Here is a 25285-nt window from a genome sequence, read left to right on the forward strand (position 1 = left end):
TTGTAATTCCTACTACAACTGGTAACTGGTAAAAAAGGTTTTTTTTAACTTGCATGTCCGGAATGTCTAATCTGATTTACAATATAACGTCTCAACATATTTAATGAACAAGTCTAGTGATTATACGGACTACTTTATGGACATATTGGGTTCATGCATGGAAGTTACAGTAGCACAGAAACTTTTACATGTAGGTATGGAAAATGCTTAAATAGCACCATATTTCCGTGGGAGGGCCCCCGGACCCTCCGCTTTATTGGTGTGGCATGTGCAAAAAAAAAGGGGGGGGGGGGCGCATGAATCCATTCATACCCCGGGTGCCAGAGACTCTAGTTGCGGCCCTGCGCAAGCCTACAGGCTGGGACCCGCCTCGGAGCAAGGACCGGAGAAAATTCGCGGGTTCAGTGACCTCCAGGATGGACTCCACAGTTCCACGTATACTCGGGGGAAATGTCACCCACTAATCCCGTCGTAGTGGCCTGCGATTCGATACAGCTTTGGTCCAGTGTTCCTTATTAGAACAGAGTCCTCCAAATGAGCTGCGAGCCAATAGCAGACGAAGAACTCATGTACAACTATTTGAATTTTAGCCTGTCGCGAAATGAATCCGCGAATTGTTCCGGTCTCTATTGATACTTCCTTGGCCGAGAGTCTCTCACTGGCCCATAGTTCTCCGGATAAAGCTTTAAAATTCGCTTCATTTTTTTCATGCATTCACGCTAGGTTCAACAAACTTGTACGTAATCAAGTCGATGCCATTTGTTCATTGGCTGCTACTACACTTCATCTTCTCTCCGGGTCTCAGCGTGATTTGGTCAGGTTTAGTGCAGACGTTTTTCATTGGCATTTAGTCCTTCAGGTGCTTGTCAAGTAACTCGCTAGCCAACGACAAAGTCTATTAAGTATACAAAAATTTGCAATTTAGACTATCACCAAATAATAGCGCGGATTTTGCCGATATCTAACAGTACGCCTAAATCAGAAGCAGGGCAAAGTAATAAGTACTTGAATTTTTTTATCCTGTCGCGAAATTATTCCGAGAATTTGTCCTGTCGTTAATAATTATAGGGACCGGAAATAATTCGCTTTTTCGATTAGTTCTAGGATGGACTCCAAAGTAATCTGTATACGTGAACAAACATCCCCTGTTGACTTGTGAGACGTCACAACGTAGGTTTTTCCGTGATTCAATACAACTTTGGTTGAGGATTTCTAATTGGCCCAGAGTCCACTATATAAATCGTTAACTAATAGCGTATTTTAATTTTAGCCTATCTTGAAACGAATCCATTAATTTGTCTTCTCTTATGTAATTATTAGTTGAACACTCGGACGTTTTGATCGACCCCTTTTAATAGTCACAATTTTGGAAGCGCAAGAGGGCCGGTGAGCCCCCTCAGTGAGGGGGTTTCTTATTTCCAGGGGGGGGGACGTTTCCCCCCAGAATCTACGCCCATAATCAGCAGTTAGTTTTGTGACCACGGAAAAAAAAACTTTCGACGCAATGGCAGTGGTAAAATTTTATGTTAAGGCAAAACAAATTACGCATGTACATGTGTCCATAACCTAATACTTTATTCTTTAACCATGACATAATTTTTTTTTCCAGTAAGTTAAAATTTTCTGAGCATTCCTGATATGCCCGTTATTCCACGGTGTTTATTTTCACGCTGACTTCGTTGAAGAGGTGCGAGTCCAAAAGCTTCTCGGCGCCGGCGTCGCTGCGTCATCGTAGATTCCCACGCGCGCGCGTCCGCCGGCATTGTGTGCTTATCGCCGTCCGCCGTCGAAGCCTCGGCGGTCCGGGTTCAGTGTGCGGCGAGTTCACCGCTGAACCCGCGGGCCCCGGGTGGACTCGGACTCGGCGTCCTCGGAACAGGGACGCGTCGCGGCGTTCCTCCAACCAGGGTGTCCACAAGGAAAAAATACTTCGCACCAACTTAGGCGAGAAAAAAGTACTAGATTTGAAAAAAAAGTACTAAATTATAATTTGTCATGGTTTTAACAATTTAGGAAGTTATAATGAAATTTCAATGTTCTAACTTAAATATCACACCTCACACACATACATTCCATAGTTTTTAAAAATAATTACGGTTAATAATAAAACATTATTATATTAAAAGGAAAAAAGTACTAGATCTGAGCGTAAATGTACTAGACCACTAAAAAAAACTTCTAATAGTACTAGATATAGTACTAAAGTACTAACTGTGGACACCCTGCCTCCGACTGATGCACTGTCGCGCCGGTAGGCCCTCCTGCGCCGACAGCAATCCGGCAGTCCAAAGTGCCGGACCGCAGGCAGCGCAACACAGAGTCGGCAGCCAGCGACGACATTCCCGAGTGCGTGGAAGAAAAAAATGATCTGTAGGCTACTTTTACAAACGTTTCCTCTGGAAATCAGTTGCCCAGAAATATATATTGCAACTTTGTACAGCACATGGCGATGGTTATTTTTGCATAATTATGTGCTGTACATTTTTCGAGATAGTACTGAGTATTTCTTACCAAAATTGGCACAATATTTTTTTTTCTTTAGTTGATGCTTCATTCAAGCATAATTTTTCTAAACCATGGAAAAGATAGGTGAATATTTATCAATTTGACTTTATTTTGTTGTATATTACTTATTTATATGCGCAGTTAATACTGGAAAGCTATTCAGGGAACAGTTAACAAATAACTTCAGCTATCGGAAGTACAGGGACAAAACAAAGCATAAGAATCCGAGCGCAGTCTTACTGCTGACACTATGTTTTAGTGATGCTGTTGTTTTCATGTAAATTTACATATTTACAAATATCTGTAAATTTACATGGATATTTTTGTTATATTTTTAAAATAAATTTCAGTTTATTCTCTCCTGTACTTCAAAAAAACCATAAAATTTCCAGTTCTCACAATGAGTGGACATATATGTGGTTCCATAAACCCAAATGTATGTACCACTACTCTCCCAGACTGTCAGTAAAGGATCAACTAAAGGGCCTAGCTGAATACAAACCATATAAACGCTTACGCACTTTTGAGGGTTTCCAACACAATTTTAAAAACAACTCTGGTTTAAAAAATGTCACGTGAAATTCGTAAATTAAGTGCTACTGAGTACTAAAATTTGTGATGATCTCACAAGAATCATTTTGTAGTGATTATAAAACCGTGTTTAACCTGCTCATGTGCGCAGTTTAAAAAAACACCCTTACTTGCATTTTCCTGTTCACGACACAGTACTCAGAACGCATTTTCCTGTTCACGACACAGTACTCAGAACTCTAAATTCGGAGTAAGGCATATGGTTTCTACGAATATCCATTATCTGGTACGACGCAGAATTATTAGTTTATTTGAGGTGTTTCCTTTTTTTACTACCTTATATTCTTGAAATGGTGCAACATACAGACCAGTTTTAAACTATGGCCAATAATGTGCACATGGATCCATTCTGATTGTGGTGTTTTAGTTGGGTTGGCTGAATCTTTTGCTGTCCTTTCCCCGGCGGTCATTCGTCTGTGGGCTGCTTCGTGTGCGCCTAAAGGAGCCAATTAAAAAAATTGCTCTTGCAATCTCAAATTATTACGAACAAGCGTTTCACGAAGATATTTTAAAGTTTCCATCAGCAAGTTAAAGTTTCAGTTGTGTGTGACACGTTAATTTGATACACTCGTAAAAAAATTGGGCAACGTAACAACTTTGGGAATTAACAAGATTTGACCCTATAAGCTTGATTAAAAATATTCTTTCATTGTTTGGTTGCTACATACATTTGGTAATGATTATACTTCATTTGAGTTATTTTAATTTTAACTCCGTTGAATAAGAACTAGACCACTACATTTTTTCTGGAAGTGTTATCAAAAAATCTTAAAATACACTGTGCCTTATTTTTAAGATACACACAAAATGCGTAGTAAACAACGGGGGTCACCTACAAGTTTTTCTCACTAATCCAAGTTAGCTTACAAGTAAATCACTTGTAATCTTGTGAAAATTCACTTTTCGTTACAAGTTGTAACTAGATTCGTTCTATAAATTATTCACGCAATGGTAAATTTGATTTACTACATTTTCTTGGATATGCGCCATTGCACTGTCACACTGTTTGTCACGGGAATAATTTCAGCCTGTTTGTGCCTGATGACGGGAAAAGATGCTAGTTCCCGAAACTTCGCAACAGTTTTGTCACAGAAAACCTATTGTATTCGTCGGTTTTGTCGTCGTTGTGTTCGTATATTTTCTGCATTGCCCGGGTGTTTTCTGTCTCCATTTACTGTTAGGCCCTCCTCACACGGGGATACTGAAGTTGCTTAGATACCGCGAGACTCGGCGACCGAGCGACTCGTCATGTAGATAGGCATGGCGTCACTCAGACGGCGATACTGGAGTGGCGGAGACTGGAAGTCGTAAGCAACGTAAATCCCGGCGACTCAGCATGCTGGTCTCCACGCTACTCCAGTAGCCTACGCGGCGCGATACTGTATTGTAGCGAACAATGGGCGAGCAGGCGTTTAATATCAAATTTGTAAACGAAGTTGAGAAACACCCAGAACTCTATAACTACAAGTTGAAAGGGTATTCAAAAAAGGATGTGACTGACAAAGCATGGAATGATGTCGCAAAAGAAGTGCAACTCACAGGTAAGTTGACAATATCTTAAACAACAATAATTAGATATAAAATATCTATCATAATAAACTAACTTGTGAAAAACCAAAATGTATATGTAAACAGCATGTTTTATATTTAGTATCTCACAAATACATTATTAGTAAAAGAAATATAGTTTTTATACAATGGTTATTCGTCCTTCGAAGAAATACCTTATTCTAAAACGTTTGTAACGTATAAAAATTACTTTCTATTGATATCTTTTCTTGGTTCCTAAGGGAATTACGCATGGTTTTTACGAACTTCGATAAAACTTACCACATGTTCAAAGTTGTTGTCATACTCACAGTAACCTACAAAAACACATGAAATACTTTAATACCTAATTAGTTATTGTAACAGTATTTCCACTGCCATGGAACAGAAGCCCGGGGTGTTAGAAAATAGTTTGCCAAGTAATTCCGCACTTCATGAGCAGTAGACCGATCATGTAACGTTAGGTCTTCTAGTGGCTGTGGATTGATGTTGGGCGTTTCTGAGTTGCCAAATGGTTCACCAGCAAAATATTTAATACCTTCACTTTTCCGAATGAAGTTGTGAAGAATGCAGACAGATTTTATTACATCAACCACTCTTTCCGTAGTTCGGCAGCGAATAGCAGTGTTCAACACTTGGAACTTTTCTGCCATCATTCCGAAAGCGCACTCCACTGTTTTCCGTCCTCTGCTCAATCTGTAATTGAATATTCTTTTAACATCATCAAGTGTTCTCTGAGGGTAAGGACGCAGCAAATATTGTGACAATGGAAAGGCCTCATCTCCAACAAAGTAAAAAGGAAAGTCAATCTCATTGTCGTCATCTGGTAATCGTGAAGGCGGTGGTATGTCTAGTCCTCCATTTGCAATCCAGTGTTTGACAGCTGATGCGCGAAACACTCCTCCATCGCTGTTTCTACCTGCATAGCCAGTTTCAATAAGAGTGAAGAAACCATCTGCATCACTGCTAGCCAGCAGCACTATTGAGTGATACATTTTGTAATTAAAGTTACTTGAGCCAGTTCCAGGTAATTTTTCTATTCGAATATGCTTACCGTCCAATGAACCCAAGCAATTGGGTAAATTCCACAGTGAATAGAAACGCTGTGCTATCATTCTCCACTTTTCTTCTCCTGGGACAGGCATGTAGGACTCTTTCAACGATTCCCAAATTAATTTGGTAGTTTCTCGTATGATGTTGATAACTGTGCTTTCTCCTCTAGCAAAGTACATCGACAGCGATACAAATGTACCTCCTGTTGCCAAATACCTGCAACAAAGTTAAATTAAATTTTACTTCATAATACATTCCCCATGTACCATTTATATATTTTTTCTTCAAATAATAAACATATGTTGTATATATCTGGATTATACTTAATACTACTTCACTTTTGTATTTGTTTTTTGTTTACTGTAAATTAGTTAGGAATTCATCCATTGCAACGATTTATATTTATGTGAACAATGTTGTTTGTTTTCAGTTAACGAATGCAAAGAAAAATGGAAAAATCTCCGTTCAGTTTTTGTCCGTCACATAAAGCCACCTCCAAGTGGTTCAAGTTCCAAAAATAAGAAACCATATTATCTATCGGAGGCAATGAAATTTACCCTACCATTCATAAAAACGCTTGGTACACCATCGGGGAATTTGCCAGAAGTCATCAATGAACAAAACCTGGAACACAGTTCATCTGACCCAACACAAAATACGGAAGACGTTGCGGCTGAAGAGGAGGAATATATCTCAGATAACGCAATACTAACTACAACACCACAACTTTCCCTTCCTTCACCTATGCTGCCAAATACTGACTTCTCGCAAGAACATGCTCATCATTCCCAACAAATGACTCATGATCCCTTTTCCAACCCAAAAGATAATTTATCAAAGCGTAAAAAGCAAACAGTGACGGAAGTGGACAAGTCCTTTATGGAATACATGAATGCAAAGAAAAGGAAACTTGAATCGAATTCAAACGATGATAGGCAAGTAAAAAAGTCGTTTCTTCTAAGCCTTTTACCAGAAATCGAACCTTTGACAGATGCACAAATGAAATCATTCCGACGTAGGGTTCTGCAGCTTATTGATGACATCACGAATCCAAAAGACATGCACCAACACGTACCAGCTTACCAACAGACCCCAACTTACTCCTACAGTGTTTCCACGCATTCATCGTTGGCTACAGATAATGCTTCAATTTGTTCGTCGCCTGGAAATCAAACTATTCCACAGAAAGTACAAGATACTGAAACGCAACAGTATTTTGAAGTCATCCAAGAGACTTTACAATATGAGCAGGAACATAATGTGATGTGATGTTTTGTTGGGTGTGTAAACATATAACTTTGGTGTACGTGTTTTTATCTCTATTATGTTGTTTATTTTTGTGTTTACAGTCATGATTTGAATGTTTGTGTAATGGGTATTCTTTAAATAGTTTATATATATACATTTTTTCTTTTGCAGTACATTATTTGAATGTGTATTTCTTAGGTATATTTGAATTAAACATTGGAATGAATTTATGCATAAGATATGTTTATACTTTCACCTTTCAGTTGACTGGAATACTTGGGTATAAATAACTTTAGATTATTTAACCTGTTAACGTTAAAGTGCACATTCTTAAGATCCATACAACAGCCATTTTCCACAGATAAAATAAGTAATTGCGGCCTCAAGTTAAAATGCATACATTGTTTTTATTCGCCAAGCATCAGTATATACGTTAAAATACTTGGAAAGAAATAGATTTGTGTTGAAGGGAAACATTTAGAAGTGCCTTAACAAAAATTCGTAATAATTTGTATTTCTTAACTTACTTACCTCAAAGTTATCAGCAATCGTTCACCGGGGCTCACGCATTCCCTCATAGTGGTATCCCTATAATACATCGCAGGTGTAACAATTTCCGTTAACATTTGGTAAGTCTCCTTCGTCATTCTGTAGAAAGCGATGAATTTTGAGTCTGTCTCTTGCAATTCTTTGGCCGCGACAAATAATCTACAATTAATGTTCCTTTCTATATATGGATGAACCCACAATATTTTCCTACTTCGTTTTCTATAATGTTGATAATATTGGATAACAATATCACTATCGTCACTGCTGTTATCACTGGACATTACATACAATATATAGGCACTTCACGGTTCCACAAGATACTCGGGCTGTACTCACGATGCATTTTTTCCTCCCAGTCTCTGATATTTTAGTAGCGTCGTGTGAAGATAACGGGCGACTAGAGTCACCCAGTCACACAGTTGCCTAGTCTCCAGGCTACCAGCGATCGTTTTGTAGGCAACTTCAGTATCCCCGTGTGAGGAGGGCCTTATTGTTGAAATTGTCTCGTCGTTGTTAGTCCACTGTGTTCGTGCAATTTTTGCATTTTTTAAAAAAATTTGTTTCATGACTAAATTCCTTCCACGGAATTCTTGTGCTGTTTGACACATAAGTTTGAATGCGTTCGTCTGTGCTGTGTTGTCCATGATATATATGTTTAGGTTCATCGTTGAGTTTATATAGTTGACAGCAGCTGATTCAGGCTTGTTTTCTGTGGGTTCATGTTTTCATTTTATTTTCTTATTCCCCATTTATTAATTTTCCCATGACAAACAGTGCAAAACTGCAATGGCGCATGTCCAAGAAATTGTAAAGGTTTTTTTTTTTTTTTTTTTTTCACACACTTGTAGTGGGTTCACTCTTGTTCGTTACGCACTTGTCCTTTGGGCAAACAGGTCAAAGCGCGGGCACTAGATCCTCCGCAGTGGAGTCGCGGCGCGGCATTTTCCACGTGCTGCGAGGAACAGGTTCTCGGAGACCCCACGTGCTGTCTCAGGGCCGGCCGGGGCTGGACCGCGCCGAGGCTGACTGCTGTCCCCGCTGGCGCGCGGTCGCAGCGAGCCTTCGTACTTTCACGTGTCGGGATACTTTAATACATTCGTTGTACACAGAGTTGGAAATAGACCACACCAGTCTTGCACGCCCTGGAAGTCAGCCCCTTCAGCGTCTGCTCCGAAATCGCTCGCCACTAATGCCATGCGAGTGGATTTAGTTTACCTTCGTAATGTCATTCGCGAACCATGGCCAATCACACACGTTACGAACTACGACAAATATGTTCATCCACCGTCGAGTATTATTTGCTGCTGCTCTCGGAATCGTCTGCGCTATCCAGCCGCGACAAGCTCAACCCATTGTCCTCAACCACTGGCTCAACTGACTCCATATCAACATCAGGATCATCGGAGAGCAAGTCCACGTCCCTTGCCAAACAAATGTTTGCGTTCCCCGTCGCTTCTCGCGAGGTGGACGGCTGAGGCTCGCTCGAACGAAAATTTCGCGCCTCGTTCGGGGGCTCTTTTTGCCCCACTGGTTCATTTCTCTGGGCTACTTTTTTTACTTTATTCGCTACGTACGACACTTCTATGCATTTCTAATTGCTTTTGCTTGGGATATTTCGCTTGTTTTCTTTATTTTCTCCAACATGACCATTATTATTCGCTTAGGCATTTTGCTGTTAATGGCTCCAAAACCAAATTTAGTAAATTTATAGTTATTCCATTCAACTAGCGCCACTCATGAGCAACTTAAAATTAAAATAACGCAAATCGGCCTATTACTTTCGGAGTTACAGCTCTCACCGACTTCAATTTGACGCTCCCCCCACCTACGCTCATTACGTCATCACTGCAAATGTTAACCGGGTGAGTCACTACGTTACGGCCACGGGCAACGTCTGCTCTACTGAGATATATTTACTTCAACACTGTTTTAAAGCGGGGATAATCCTCAGCCGAAGTGACACCCAACCCGAGATTACAGACATTGATATTCCTGACGGGAATATGATGGCGTGTGCGACCAAGCTGCTGCGGTTGCCCTGACCCAGTTGACCCGCGTGTTGGCCGCTGGGTCACAGAGCGGTCAGTGACGGCTGCGGGGGGGCAGGGGAGGAGGTCATGGCTATTCGCCAGCAGACTCGGCGCTGTGCCGGCGGGTACTCGCGGAGTTGCTGGACCGGCCATGGTGTAAGGCAGGGGAGGTGAAACCGTGCGCAGGTTTTCCCCCTCCACGCGCTCCCTCGCTACGTCACCTTGGTTGTAGCCAGCGCTCTTCTTCCAGGCGCTTCCCATCCATTTCGTCTGCGTCTCGCGCGACCTTTGTTATTGTTGGTGCTTACACAATCCTGAGTGCTTTTATGTAGCTGTGCAGTGTTCGGATTTCACTATCATGTCAAAAATACTCGAGATTCTGGAAGAAAATATTTTTCTTTTCCAAAAGAATTAAGAACTTTGCAATAAGTGGGTGAACGTATGAAAAAGGAAGGACAAATTCTGTGTTAGCAGAGGTCAGTTTAAACAAACGCGATTTTAAATAGAAATTTCAATTGTTTAATAATACGAGTATTTATTTTTAATTTTTTTCGTATGATTAAATGTAGGTTAATATTAGGCCAAGGAATATATTTCGTGCAAATACTGAGTTATTATCTATAATAATAAAGTATTTTACGTTAAAAAGGTTATTTATTGAATGAATTTATTAAAAATGATATTTAAATGTATATATATACATTAATAAAAACCCAAATCAATTTTTTTTTAATGTTTGTGTGTTCGGGCATCAGCGAGAACTACAAAATTTATTTCAATTTAACTTTTTTTTTTCTTGTTTGTTATAGAAATAACCTAAACACTAACTAGGTTGTGTAGCATTAATAAAGGGGAGGAAATATTTCATCCATGCATGTAAACAAATCGAATGATTGTAGGAATGTGAACCCCCTATACATCATAAAGAAACATGCACATTTTTTTTTATTGTTCAAAACGTCATCTTTAATGGAGTGGGGAGGACGTATGATATCATTACGTTTAAATATATTAAAGTATGCACGCAAAACCGTGAGATAAGAAATATAAAATATACAAAAAAGAAACAGGCTTACATGCAACCGATTTTCATATTCAAGGCCTAATATGTTTGTTTTAAATGAATTCGTATAGGCTTTGGAATTAATGAATTTTTATTTCATTAAGATATGTATTTAACTTAATAATGTTAATGCAAAATACCGCTCAAAATGAGGTGCGTGAAAGTGAATTACTTTTATAGTTACATGTGATGATACTGATTTTAATAATATGTTAATTACCTAAAGGTATTTTTAAGATTTCAGCATTACAATTTGCTTGTTTTGTGTTATGTTGTTAGTTTACACACATTAATGAAAATTAACGTAAATTAATTCATTGTTATCTAATTTTGACTTTGCCAATTTTTTCCATTCAAGCGTTTAGATAATGGTACAATTTTGTTTGTGTTTTACGCTTTAAATAGCATTTAACGCGTTAAAAAAGTGACGTTTTAAATACTTAAAAATAAAGTTTGCAGGGACTATTCCTTAGTACATTCTCAGCGTAATGCCTGCTAGCTGTTTTTTGCTGAATATTGTAGAGCTATTTGGTATTAATAATATGTTTTAAATATATTTTTTAAATATATTTTCTATCTTTATTTATCCTTTTGTTTATTGTTTGTAGTGAAATTAAATTTAAATTAGTAAATAAATCAAACCGCTTATGTTTATGTTAATTACAAATAAGTATTAATAGAAACTTTGTTTTGTGTCAGATTTTTTTTTTTTGTAATATGTGTATTATTCTTTGTTGCCTGCATCCTGGATGTTTATTATCTCTATTTTATGAATATCCATACTAAATATTTTTGGAAGTATATCCATTCCAATTCCCATTACCATTCTGTGTCGTTTTATGTAAAATATTTTTTTTTCGACTGTGCTGACATTCATGGCCATTGCGGTATCTAGATAAATACAAGACCCAGTAAACATATATAAGTTATGAAACAGCCGAAAAATATTTCTTCGTTAATTTTATTATTAACTTAATATAAACCCCGTGTTTTGATACTAATATATTTTTTTAAACTAAATGTTTTAAATGCATGTTATACAATGTACATAGCAAAGTATTTTTACGCTTCGTGGTAACTCTTACTATTCAAACGATTGTAAATGAACTGTCTGTGCGTGGTATTCCCGTAAGCGCGCTGCGTGCAGACCAGGCGGTGCGACCAAGGTGACGTAGTGCGCAGTGGAGGACGAGTTTGGGCGGCCGGACGGTTTCACCTCCCTTTCTTTACACCATGGGACCGGCAAGCTGTGTTCGCCGGTGCTGCACGCACTCACTCAGCAGCTGACCTGTCATACAGCGTCACCTTCAATTACCGAACAACGCTGTTTACAAATCAATCCAGGGATCTTCGAAATTTACAGACTCTTCAGATCACTTAATTTGGACATGAATCCAAAATTCTATTATTTTGGTATATTAACAAAACATTCACCAGTAAGGACTCAGCTTGCCTGGATAAAATAATAATCAAGCCTTTATTTAAAATTCTGATAAGTTGGGACTGGAAAAATTCGCGGGTTCATTTTTAGATAGGCTAAAATACAAAGACTTATAACATTACGTTTTTTCTGTAATTGGCCAACGGTGTATCTGAATGACTTTGGTGCAATGAGAGACTCTCAGCCAAAGAATTTACAGATAGAGATCGGAAAAATTCGCGGAATCAATTCACGTTATGCTATTATCCAAACACATGTACATTCATATAACTTACATGATTGGTTCATGTTTTATCTGAAAGACTTTGAGCCGATGAAAAACTTTCACCCAAGGAAGTATCAAATCGGAAGCATCCCAGTTGACAGGTATCACAAGTCAGTAACCAATGAGCATGTGGCATTTTTCCGAGTTTGCAGGGGATCATGGAGTATATTCTAGAGGTCAATGAAAGTGCGAATTTTTCCAGTCTATATTTATAGGATCGCATGCTTACCAGTTCAGACGTATCACGTGACAGCAACCAATGAGCAAGGGACTTGGTCTGAGTGTGTAGGGGACTATGGAGACTCTCTTAGATGTCAATGAACCCACGAATGTTCCCGGTACTTACGGACAAGGACACATTTCTTGGCGTATTACTCGTGATTAAATAACAACTGTTTCTCCTTGTTTATAACCGGTATAGGTCATAAAGACGCTTGTCATTAGCACTGTATTCCATTCATTAACGTGACGCAGGTGTATTGGTGCTTTAAGTCTACTTGGCCAGCGAATGAATCAGCGTAATGATTGGGGACCGCGAGGATTCAGTGTACTCTAGCAGTGACTCCGCAGTCCTCTGCGCATTCGGGCAAACGTTTCCTTCTCATCGGCTGCCGAGCCGTGAGACGTCTCGACTGTGAAGCCTGCGATTCTATCATTTTTTGGCCGAGTGTCTCCCACTGTAGCAAGAGTCATACAGACAAACGATGAGCCAACGGCAGAAGAAACACGCAAAGCTGTAAGTATCTGAATTTTAGCCGATCGCAAAATGAATCCGTGAATTTTCCCAGGACCTAGTAATAATCGTGGCTCTGCTCGAAGGTAGACCTGCAAAGTTCGCAATATTTTCATGGGCCAGATTAGAATACACAAACGTGTGCTTGATCATGTCCATGCCATTTGTTCATGCTGCTACTTCGTGTCGCACATTAATTGTTTGCGTTTTTCCCCTAGGTAGTTTTTGATGTTTAAACATCTTAGCTATCGGTATACGGCATTTGGTGAAAATGGAAAGGAAGTCGATCAAATTAAATGTGAAACAAAGATTGTGGAACCATGTATAGCAACTTAAACCCGTATACAGTAACTTTCGTAAACATTAGGGTACATGCCAAATTGACTGGTGTTCCAAATGAAGCTTTATGATAGTGAAACTACCCTGTAGTATAATTGGTAAACTAAAATAGTCATAGTAAAAACTAATCTTTAGTTTTAAAATACCTGAGGAAACTGGTATTACAATGAATATAATAAATATTCTCTTTTTAAATTCCCAATTGGCTTAATAGCACAGAAGTAACGCGCGCTTGTTAACCTCAAGGGATGTAGTTGAAATGTCATTACTGAGAATTCTTTTAACTTTTTTATATAACATAATATAATAATAATAACAACGTTGAATCCGCTCAATATCGTAAGGTGTGCTTGTAGAAGATGTTTACAGATTTCAGTCGTTTATGCAAAAAAAAAAAAGGTACAAACAAAGGTACGAACATGTACCTAGTGTTTCAGGTTAATATTTTAGTAATGCCATATAAGTATAACTTCAAACGTGTGCGGAAACTTTATAATATTAAATGTTTAATTAATTTTAACAAGAAGGGCAATATTTAAAAATAATTCATTGTTTTAAATCAGGTCCAAAGTTAGGGGATAGTAAATTTTCAAGTCTGTTATCCACGCTGCTATCTATGTATGATGGTGGAAAGCAACTTTGGTGATTCAGGCAGCGAATTCTAGCGGCGGGCGCGGGAAGTAAGTGTGTGAATCGCATCTCGAAATTTTGGTATGTAATTGAAAAGCGAATATTTTATTGATCCGTAGGCTATATTTATCACATTTGGCGTTATTACTAAGAATTCTTCTTTAAATTTCGTGTCCTAGTTTCGTGTTATAAGTTTATTTGCAACACGAATAACATAAGAAGACATGAATATGCAAGTTACCGAGGCCAGATGTGCACACATCACTGGTGAGTACTGAAGGACTCATCACTCACTATTTTTAAATTGTTTTCTAGTCTTCAAAGGTTTTTAAAACAACCATTGACCAATGGCAATGACCAGTGAATATCACCAAATAATGACGTAAGTTTGATAGGTCTCTGCTCATACTGAAGGTAGGAAGGAGTATTCACTTTTCGCGGAAAGATTTCAAGACTAGCTAAGAGTTAAAACACTGTAGAATCGTGATCGGGTGGGGTTTCTTTCAGGTACATGTCTACTGTTAGAACACCAATCACAGTAACTCAGCGCGGAATCAAACACGTTCTGAGTGGCTCGGTCAAATAAGGCAATGACTTCTCTTGCAGACGGCCGCCAATCACAAGGAAGAAACCGCTGTCTCGGGCATACCTTATTGCAGGCTAATAGGCGTTCAGATTTTATTCGCGAAAAATGCTTGACTCTAACTGCAGGTAATTAAATACTGCAACCCATAACAACTTAAACATAAGATAGTAAGTTAGGAGTCTCTCATAGCCTAAAGCTGTAACGTGCTCTGTTTCCAAATATAAGTATTTGAAATTGAAGGTTTTGGATAATTTTGGTTATTTTTATTTATTAAGTGAACGTTACAATTTTCTTATTAATTCGTATCAATTAATGCGTGTGAATTGTTTCTTGTTGTAGGTTTAAAAAATGTGATTTATTAAAGATTTATTAGTGTTATAGTAGGTATAGGCCTAAAACATCATAAATTACTAATATGAATTCTTAAAATGCTTCTCGTGCACTCAGAATTCCAGAGGAATACACCCCTTGAACTTCTTCGTAACATGTTAAGGATCTGGCAACAGCGCGCTTCATAAGCCGTGTTCTGCAATCCAAGCGTGAGACGGTCTATAACAGGGGCCACGGTAGATGAGCGGTCAGATTTCCTAGCCGGAAATGTGGCGGACGTTACCGTGCGTCTGTGTTTTTTTTTTTCGGTGTACTCATGTTTACCTCTCCCCCTTTGGTTAATAATGCCAACGCTGCATTAGCACTTAATAAATAATTTATTCTCCATAATAATTAGAGTCCGGAAAAATTCGCGGATCTATTTCGTGATAGGCTAAAATTGGCATGCATATTCTTTTAGCTGCTGTTGCTATTTGCTCACTGTTCATCTGGATGACTCTGGGCCTATGAGAGACCCTCAACGAAAGAAGTATCGAAATACAGGAAAACCAGTTGTGACAACTCACAAGTCAGCAGCCGATAAACTAGCGTTATTTGCCCTTGTATACAGAGGACTGTGTAGTCTATCTTGAAGTTCAATGAAGCCATGAATTTTTCCAATCCCTATTAATAACCCTTAATGTCTACGAGACTTAAAGCTCAGTTCATTCCATTTTTAGTGTGGAAAACTGCTTCCGGCATTAATTTTATTGGCGATGACATAGACTTCCTGATAGTTTGACGGGTTTATCGGCAGTTTTGACCAACGTAGGTGCAATATAAAAGCTGCATGTATTTTTTCGGTACTAAAGTAAGCTCGTGAATGTATCTGTTCTCTAGCCTAATATTCAAGCGCTACATCCACTGGAGTTATGTTGAGTAGGTTCATTGGCAGAAATCCTGTAACTCGATGGAACGCAATGTAAAATCAGGACTTCAGAATTTGTTTTTTATCTTGTGTGAGAAATGTAGTCTAAAATGCATTTATAATTTATTTTATAAGGTAAATATATTGGAAGCTATGAGTGTTAGTTTTAAAAAATATCAAATGCTTCTTCCGAGCGTTTGGTTTAAATAATTTTACGAAATTTCGTTTTGCAAATGACGTTAGACCCGTAATTGAGAAAAAATAAATAAAAAACGTGCTTCAAGCATATTTTTATTCAGAAATATTAATTTGCATATGGAAACTAAACAGTAAGTGAGGTGACTAGAGGAATTCGCAAATTAATTTTGCAACATACTAAAATTGAAATGCTCGTACCTTTGTGCTGCTTCTGCTATGTGCAGGATGTTGAGCCAATGGGAGACCCTCTACAGGAGAAGTATATCGAGTCACAGGCTTCTCGGTCGAGACACCTCACAGGTCAGCAGCCGATGAGCAGGGGACGTTTGCCCAAGTATACATAGAACAGTGTAGGCCATCCCGAAAGGTTATTGAACTCGCGTGTTTTTCCGGGGAGATCTCCAGATGGACTCCACAGTTCTATGTATACTCTGGCAGATGTCACCCACTTATTGGCTGCTGTCTTGTGAGATGCTCCATCGTCGTAGCCTGTGATACAGCTTTGGTCCAGTGTTTCTTATTAGTACAGTGCCCTCCAGATTAGTCGTTAGCCAACAGCGGAAGAAGATCTGATTTATAACTATGTATCTCAATTTTGAATCCGCGCACTTCTCCGGTCTCTGCGAATGAAGGATCGTCTTGTCGGTACTCGCCGAAGGTAACCGTTTGCGAGAAAATCGCATATTTAGCAGCAGGAGTTCGCAACGGGACAAGGTTTCGTTATTTAACAAACCTGTCTCAGAGCCCGTTACGTCCACGTACTTTTCCCGTCTCCCAGCCCGCCAGTTGTGGAGGGTGATGCAACCACGTTTGTATGCGCTTGTCTTGTAGCGCGGGATTCAGCTTATGCAACTTGTTCGCGGGATAACCCTCTTTTTATTTCTTGTTTATCTTTAACAAGGACATACATAGACATCGCGAAATTTCGCGGATGGTTTTGGCGTCAGGATAAAATTCAAAGCCATGTGTTTTTCTTAAAAAATTCTATTTAGTAATGGATCTAATTAAAAACTCTTAGTTTGCATCTGGCATTAGTCTCAGTAACTAATATGGTTCCTGATTCGTTGTCTGTCGCTGTATCGAACGGACACAGGGGTAAGTTTTGCAGCAAAGAATTTATCTTGAGAAAGAATAGAAGACAACATGAGAAAAACGACTGTGTTAAAAATCCACTACGCAATATTATAAGTTGTGTTCGATGTAGCAAGTCGTTTACGCGAAGAGAGGGCTTAAAAAGACATGATAGAACTTCTAACGCCAAGCCTGCGTACAAGCTAGAGGACAACGATGGATCTACTAGACTAAGGAAGATAAATCTGCATTACGACAATAATTTTCCTTGTCTTGGGAGAAATTATGTTCGTGGCTCTTCCGATCTCGACAAATAACTTAAATGGAAGAATGTTGATGATTTATGGAACAATGAAGACAATGGAAGAATCCTTAACGTGAAAAGTGAGAATACATTCCAGCCGAATTCAAGTAGATCTTTCCTACTTTGTAAAAATGATGGACTCCTAAAAAGGAAGCATGAAGACGATGAAGAAGCTTCGACATCAACGATATCGAATTACTATAGTAATCTGGGTGAAGACGATGCCTTCTACGGTGATGGCTACAGTGACTCTGAGGCTGATGACAAAGGCATAGACTGTGATGCAGCACCTAAAGCTGACAAGATCGAAGACTGTGACGGTGTCCTGAGACCGAAACGATGGAAACGTCGCGTTATAATAAATAAATATGATAAAGCTTATTATGATCACTGAGACGGTAGTGATATTCAAAGTATTTATAGTAAAATTACAAGGAATATGATAGCAGAAGAGATTGATTACACATCATGGAAAGATCCAAACATATTGTTTGACCGGCTAAGACTTCTTCTACATGCCTCGCTTTGTGCAGGAAACTATTCGTGCATCAAATAAATATCCTTCATACTCAAAGAACTGAGGGAATCTGGCTACATACAATAATGGCTTGTTTTACCTGCATTTGTATAATGTTGAGAAATAAATTAAATATTTCAAATAAAAATTTAATGTTACATTTTTTGTATTCTGATTTCTAACTAAGACTAAGTTCTCGTAACACAGCTTCCTTATTTATTGTTATCCAAATGTGCGTCCTTTTCGTTAAATGTGCTTCCTTTTGTTGATTGTGCTTCCTTTTGGTTGATTGTGCTTCCTCTATGTCGAATGTGCTTCCGATAGTGCTTCTTTTTTGTTGATTGTGCTTCCAAATGTGCTTCCAAATGTGCTTCATTTTGTTGACGGTGCTTACAAAATGTGCTTCCTTTTTGTTGATTGTGCTTCCTTTTCTTTGATGGTGCTTCCAAATGTGCTTCCTTTTTTAATATGCTTCCAAATGTGCTTCATTTTGTTGACAGTGCTTCCAAATATGCTTCCTTTTTGTTGATTATGCTTTCTTTTCTTTGATGGTGCTTCCAATGTGCTTCCTTTTTGATCATGCTTCCAAATGTGCTTTCTTTTTGATGAGATTCTTGGTCCTCTTGTAAGTCTAAAACATGTTACGTTGGTTTAATTGAAAATAATTAGCTGTCGATGAAGAAGGTCTTGATGATCGGAAATGACTGGTCTTTACGTCTGACTTTGTTTTTACCTGGTCTCGTGGTCCGAAGACATTTGGTCTATATGTATGGCTTTGTACATGATCTTTTAGAGGTTATTCTAAGTATCGAAATACTAGACTTTCATGTTAGGCTTATCGGCAACGCATTTAATTCGTTGGACAGGTAGGCTATATTGTCTTGAGTTGTTTTTCGTAGAGTGAATAATTATTAATAAACTCCGCGAAAGGTAAGAGAAAACAGAATATAAATTTATTTAATATTTAGTTACACTTGACACTGGTCAAGAATCAAACCGAGGACAGGAATCCATCGATTCAATATGTAAATTAATGAGGGAATTTTTCGGTGGATTTTGGAATGTTTTCCCGAATTTCTAGGTCAATAAATACAAATTTTCAAGATGGCTGTCATAATCGCTTACTGGAGGCTGGTAGTAGAGGATTTTAAGCCTCTTTTAGGATTTTGAACATGATTTATTCAAGTTATTATTTTTTACATAAAATTAATTTTTTTATATCGACCAGGGATTGAACCTAGAACACGAATCAATCAAATCAATAAGTATATTAATTGCAAATTTATTTAATGAATTTTGGAATTTTTTCCGAATTTCTAGCTAAATAATTACAAATTTCCAAGATGGCACACAAATGATAATATGGCGGGTGTCACAGTAATAATAAATGATTACTGCACTCTAGCAGGTAAAACTTAAACAAGTATGATGGTAATGCACTCTATCTATTAAGTACACACACAGATGGAGTCCTCCAGCAGATGAAAACAAGATGGTGGCAATGTCCTCTAGCAGGTAATATATGTTAACTATCGTTCCTGGTAGAAAGTACTGAACACAAAATGGCGGATCTTAGATGTTTGTCAAGGTCATGGTCAAATTTCAAGGTCAAGGACAAAGTTCAAGGTCAGGGTCAAAGTTCAAGATCAAAGTTCAAGGTCCACATACAATTTCTAGGTCAAGGTCAAAGTTCAAGGTCAAGGTTAAAGGTCAAGATCAATGTTCAATGCCAACAGTCAAGGTCACAGGTATGGCGAACAAAACATTATACTAACATGGCATCAGTGTACTCTAGCAGACGAAAACAATATGGTGGCCTCCAGCGGACAAAGACAAGATGGCGGACATTACGTCATACCAGCTGACGATATATACCTTGTTATTGGTGGTGGGAGGTCAGTCTGTATGTGGCTTCCGTGGAGGAAGGTTCTGTTGTTTTTTTTATTTTTACTCTTACTGGTTTTGAACCAAGGATGGTAATCGATCTAATCAATCAGTAATTAATAAGTTATTTTTGAATGAATTTTGAACTTTTTATCATTAAAATCGGATAATAAAAAAAGATTTTCAATATCGCGCCCATAACGATAATTGCAACAGTTACATCTTAATACAAGATGGCAGTTCTGTCTCGAACATGTGATGCTATTATTACTTCAAATTTAAAAAAAAAATACAAATCTTAATATGCATGAATTTTTATATATACCTTATTTAATTCTCAGTCTGGTAAATATCACGATGGTCGTGCTGTTAAAGGCGTATGTTTTCCAACCTAGAGGTCAGAGCTGTGATGGTTCGAATCACAGTGCTTCCAATGTATTTTGCATAAAAAAATTAAATTTAATATGTCGATAAGGACCATAATAACAGAGCAACGCTGGTGCTCTCTAGGAACAAACAGCAGAAACAAAGTCAACGGTATCCAATATGGCGGCCTCCAGCAGAACAGAAAAAAATCAATATGACGGCCGTGACGAAAATTTCATCATGCGTGAGTGGGGCGCTCGATTATAAGATGGCGGATCCAAGATGGCCGTCCAGTTCAAGGTCATCCAAGATGGCAGCCATGACGTCATCGGAGATGTAGGTTCCAAGGAAGCAGAAACCGCCACAAACCACAGCCTGGATCTTGCGCCCGGACATACCAAAGCATACTACTATTGTGTATCTCGGGTTTTCAATCAAATAGACTGTAGAAAGGGTTTTGCGTGTTTCATATCTCGTTAGTTATCGTCTAAATCGCTTCCCAAGACTGGTGTACACCTTTGAAGTTGGGTTTTAACAACTTTATTTTTTTTTGTAAATTAGCTAATGTCTGGCATGCGTTGCTATGCCTCTTTCATTTTTTTTTTTTTTGTAATTTGTTTCTAAACGGTGATTTTAAATTGTGTAAATATGAAACATACGTTCAAAAAACTTACAATACCGAATTACATGTTTTTCGACTTTCACTGAGAAAACAGAAATCGAATTTGTGAATGGTCTTGGTAACAGTTACAAAAAATTCAAACAGCCTGCATCTAGCACTGAAGTTTTGACTTCACCCACCATTTATGAAGTTCCTGTATTTTTTCAGTCAAATATCTTTATGAAGATGCAGTTAAAAATACATATATATTAAAAGTAAAGCTGTGTTATTTATTATTCAGATATGGAAGCTTAGGAAATGAACTGGTAGTGAGTGAAATGACACTAATAATCCTAGCAATGGCTGTGCCCGAAATGTTACAAAGAGCAGAATGAAACTAGAGATCATCTGGTCCGAAAATGAAGAGCTACAAGAAATATGCAATGCTGACATAATGAAACATCCTTAGAAATCGCAATAAGACTAACGACTTGAAAATTCACGAACAAAAAAAAAACAAGTAGGGACTCACGAAAATATTTTTGTAATGAGCCAATCAAATGCTGCTGGTGGGATCGATTTCACCCCGTGCCGACTAATCGACACCTTCTCGACCTTGTAACCGGCGTCGCCTTGTTCCCAGCGTGACGTCAATAAGTCAGTACAAGGAGAGCCAGGTTTAAATTATCAGTTCCAAGGCCTCAATTACAAAGTAGTCTATTAGCACCATGGAGGCGTAGGTATAAGTAGCGAGTGTCTATTCTAAGGATGCAGTCACTCTGGTTGCCAATTTGTTGGCAGAAAAAAACCGTGGCTTTTTAAATGCTAATGCAAAAATGTTGTTCACTAGCTTGAAATGAACTTGCTAGGAAGAATTGTAAAATTGCCATCATTGAGTGAGTATTTTATAACATAAAGTATAACAACACATCACCAAAGAATGAAAATTAAACTCCAGTATAACTTATATATGTCTTGCTGTCCGAACGGAAGAGTGTGAGTCGTTCTCCTTTTAACTTCAGTTATTAACATGACGAGCATTTCTCACGCCCAGGTGTTCAGCTTCCTACATCCATATTTTGGAAATGTGGGAAAAGTTTACATTAACGGACGTATTACCTTTAGCATTTTCTGGTATATTACTCAAATTTTTGCTATATATGGAATAAACCTGAGTAACTGGGGTGCTGTTGCTCGAAAGAATAATTTGCGTGACTGGAGACTTTTCCGCGGTTTAGTGGCGAGAATGATTGATAATCATTACTAAGGCATACGACTTAATTTACCTAAATAGGCCTATCTGAAATTAGTTTATGAAAAGACGCAACAAATTTTATTCCAAGTTAAATCAAAGTTTCTCTATGAATATGTGTCTAAAATGTGGAATTTCAATGGAAGTTTAGTGAAAATAATGTAAATTCAGTGATCTTTATTCAATGAATCAAACTGTAGGAATAAACTCAGTTAAATTAAGAATTTTTAACAAACTTGCAGAAAAAAACTCATTTCATTTTGAGTAATTTCAACTATTTGTTATTAAGAGCCCGATTGCAACTATAAAAACGTTATTTAAAGTCAGGATTTTAAAGGTTTTGAAAGTTTATAAACTAATGCTTCCTGCCATAACAAAAGCAAAATTACAAAAATTATATATCAGTTGTTATGACTTATAAACCTGTTGAATCCAAGATGGTATTTTTTTATTAATTTACCTGTTCCTGAAGCCAATATTAACAAAAAGTGCTACGAATCCAACCTAGCGCTACATGAATCTGTGACATTTATTTGTCTTTTTTTAGATGCTGACAACTAGGATCAGATGCCACATACGTCACCTAAATTCATTTTATCCAACCATAAGCAGTCCAGATAAATATAAGGCAACCGCCAACGCAAAAAAAAATATTTGACTGGTTTGTTTCCAAGTGAGAGCAGTCCATACTAGTACCAGAAAAATTTAGCTCGTCTGAGCAGGTTTCAACTTGCTTAGAATCGTGCGGTTAATGAAACGAGGTAAGTGGCTAATAATACTATTACTTACCCATTATACTTCTGGCAAATGAAGGGAAAACTCGCATGTGGAACAGTAATGAATTGATTTTTTTTTTTTAACGTGACTTAATGAAAGAGGTGGGAACTTCACGGTACGGCGAATACATTTCGCGGATAGATACCTACACGCAGATGAATAAATCAATTTTATTTTTACCCCCCAATTTATATTTCCAACCCGTCATTAAGCCGAGCCACGGGTATTATCCGAGCTCGAACCGTTCGCTCATTAGCAAAGGCCTGCCTCATCTCGACCAGCTCCGCTCGCGGCGCGCGCTCCCGAGGGCTGAAAGCGTTCGTCTTCCGTTCGAGTCGCGTCGGAAGGGCGCGGTTTTTAATCAAGCGCGAGGAGCGAACGTGTGGTTTCGAACGTAATTCGAAATGGCGGGGTCTGAGTGTGTGCTGCGGGCGTCTTCTGCTAGCGACGCCATCATCAGCTTGCGATTTTCCTAGCAGATGGGAAACACTCGCAGGTCCATTGACCTCTTAGAATGTTCGCACAGTCCTGTCGTTGAGCATTTCCAGATATCGAACACAGGAATGTTGGAAATTCAAACATTCCGTGATATTATTTGCGTGTGGCGTGGAGATATATATATATATATATATATATATTTTTTTTTTTTTTTTTTTTTTAAAGCATTGGGTATTTTTTGAGATCCATTTACCTAGAGGTCTGCACATTGACGATAAACAGGAGGTTAAATTTGAATTATTTTATATTAGAATAATCGCTCTTGTGATAATGAAACTTCATCTTGTGTTAAAAATAAGATTTTATTCATACATGTAGCGGTGCAAATTTGGAGAGTATTGCGCTTGGGATAAATGACACATCGTTGGATACGGTGTTCGTATGTTGTATACTGCCCATATTTTGTTATATATGCATGCAATAATCTCAACAAAAAAATTAAAAATATACAAAAGGTTATCCATAAGATATAGTTTTTACATTATTATGTTTATCAACTTCTTTTCATAGACACAATTATGCAAGAACAAGTGAGCTTCTTAATTCGATGGATAAATGGTTAAAATCTCACTATCATGTCTCCCCTGGTTTCTTTATTAAAAAGCCTTACAATATTCTTATAAAATTCAAATATCTGAATTAAGTTAAGTAAAAAAAAAGTAAAAAATTTCATACAGGCAACCACAAATTGTTTTAACCAGCGCCTGCTCTCAAGGCTCCCACTCACCATCATGCCACACTGTGGAGTTCATCCCCTTCCTGACTTTCCCGCGGTGGAGTAACGGCTAGCGGGAGATTAAATCTGCTCTGCTGCAACCCCTTCCGTGACGTCACGCCCATCCGACAGGCCGCGCGCCACGAGACGCTAGGCACGGCGCCGACGGAGGCTGCCGCAGTTTCTGGCCGCTGAGGCCACTGTGGCCATTGTTTAGTAATCCTGGGTGAGGGGGGAGACTTGTGGATTCCATGGTCTCCAAGCGGTGCGAACCTAACCGGCTTACACGTGCGCCGCTGCCTTGGCTGCGTGTGACTGGCTCAGGGTCATCCGGGGAGTGCCGCACGCGTGATCTCGGATCAACAAATGATTCATAGCGCGCCTGGATCGGATGCAGGATCGCTTTCCGCCAGTCACGGTGCGAGCCGGACGAGGTGAAGGCGGCCGAGCCCAGGGGCTGGCAGTGTCTGCGTGGTCACGTGGTGTTTGTGTGAAGCCGCTTGTTTTCCTTCAACCAACTGTTCCGCTGCATTGGTCAAACGCTCAAACCACTGGCGGAAGTTTGGTGTCTTGCGTTGTGAAAACCGTTTTAAATTTACTGTTTTGACTTGCTAACCAACATCAGACGTTATCAAACAAAATTTGCGCAGTGATTTGGACGGAACGGTATGGTTAAAAAGTGACTTCAACTACGGCACAGCATCTGTATCCTGACAGTTTCTAACTCTTTGGCTAAGCCTCGTCACTGTACCCGTTCTTCAGATAAGCCATAAACAACACATTATCATGCGTGTGGCACGATCTCTTGAAATTTGCTGGAAATTCCTCTACTGACAAAGAGGGACACAGAAAATAATTTTTATCGTTAATCAAAAAGTAGTTTTTTTTTTCTGCGTGAAAGAAACTCGCTTAGAAGGACCGTAAAATTTCAATCATGAAGCTAGTAACTAAAATTTTTATCAAAGATCAGCAATGAATTAGTGATAAACTTAATAATGACAAATAAACTTACTACTGTTTAAATGGGAAAGGGAGATGGTGGGGACGGGAGGTCGATCTCATTTTTACTTCAATTATAAACGTGGCAAAGGTTCTGAACACCCACTAACTGACTTACTACCTCCATGGATACAACACTTCTCCTTTTAATAGTCAAGATTTGCTTTTCATGGTTTTTATAAAAAAAATATATGTAAATTTTTGTAACGTGCATCACTGGGAACAGTCAGATCAGAAACTTTCTGTGTGCAATATTCTCATTGTGTTCATTTGACTCACAGAGAT

The 25285-nt window shown here is 38.5% G+C and overlaps 2 protein-coding genes across 2 annotated transcripts in view; both read left to right on the plus strand.

The window, feature by feature from the left end:
- LOC134530962 (ATP-binding cassette subfamily G member 4-like) overlaps positions 1-25285 on the plus strand; it is a 341027-nt gene that overhangs the window by 85531 nt on the left and 230211 nt on the right. The gene's annotated exons all lie outside the window — the stretch shown is intronic.
- LOC134530961 (uncharacterized) lies at positions 3938-7120 on the plus strand. Its single transcript, XM_063366330.1, has 2 exons — positions 3938-4637; positions 6128-7120. Exons 1-2 carry the CDS (start codon positions 4493-4495, stop codon positions 6964-6966), a joined length of 984 nt encoding a protein of 327 aa, XP_063222400.1. The 5' UTR covers positions 3938-4492; the 3' UTR covers positions 6967-7120.

The sequence above is a fragment of the Bacillus rossius genome, chromosome 3, assembly GCF_032445375.1.
Source record: "Bacillus rossius redtenbacheri isolate Brsri chromosome 3, Brsri_v3, whole genome shotgun sequence".
NCBI lineage: Eukaryota > Metazoa > Arthropoda > Insecta > Phasmatodea > Bacillidae > Bacillus > Bacillus rossius.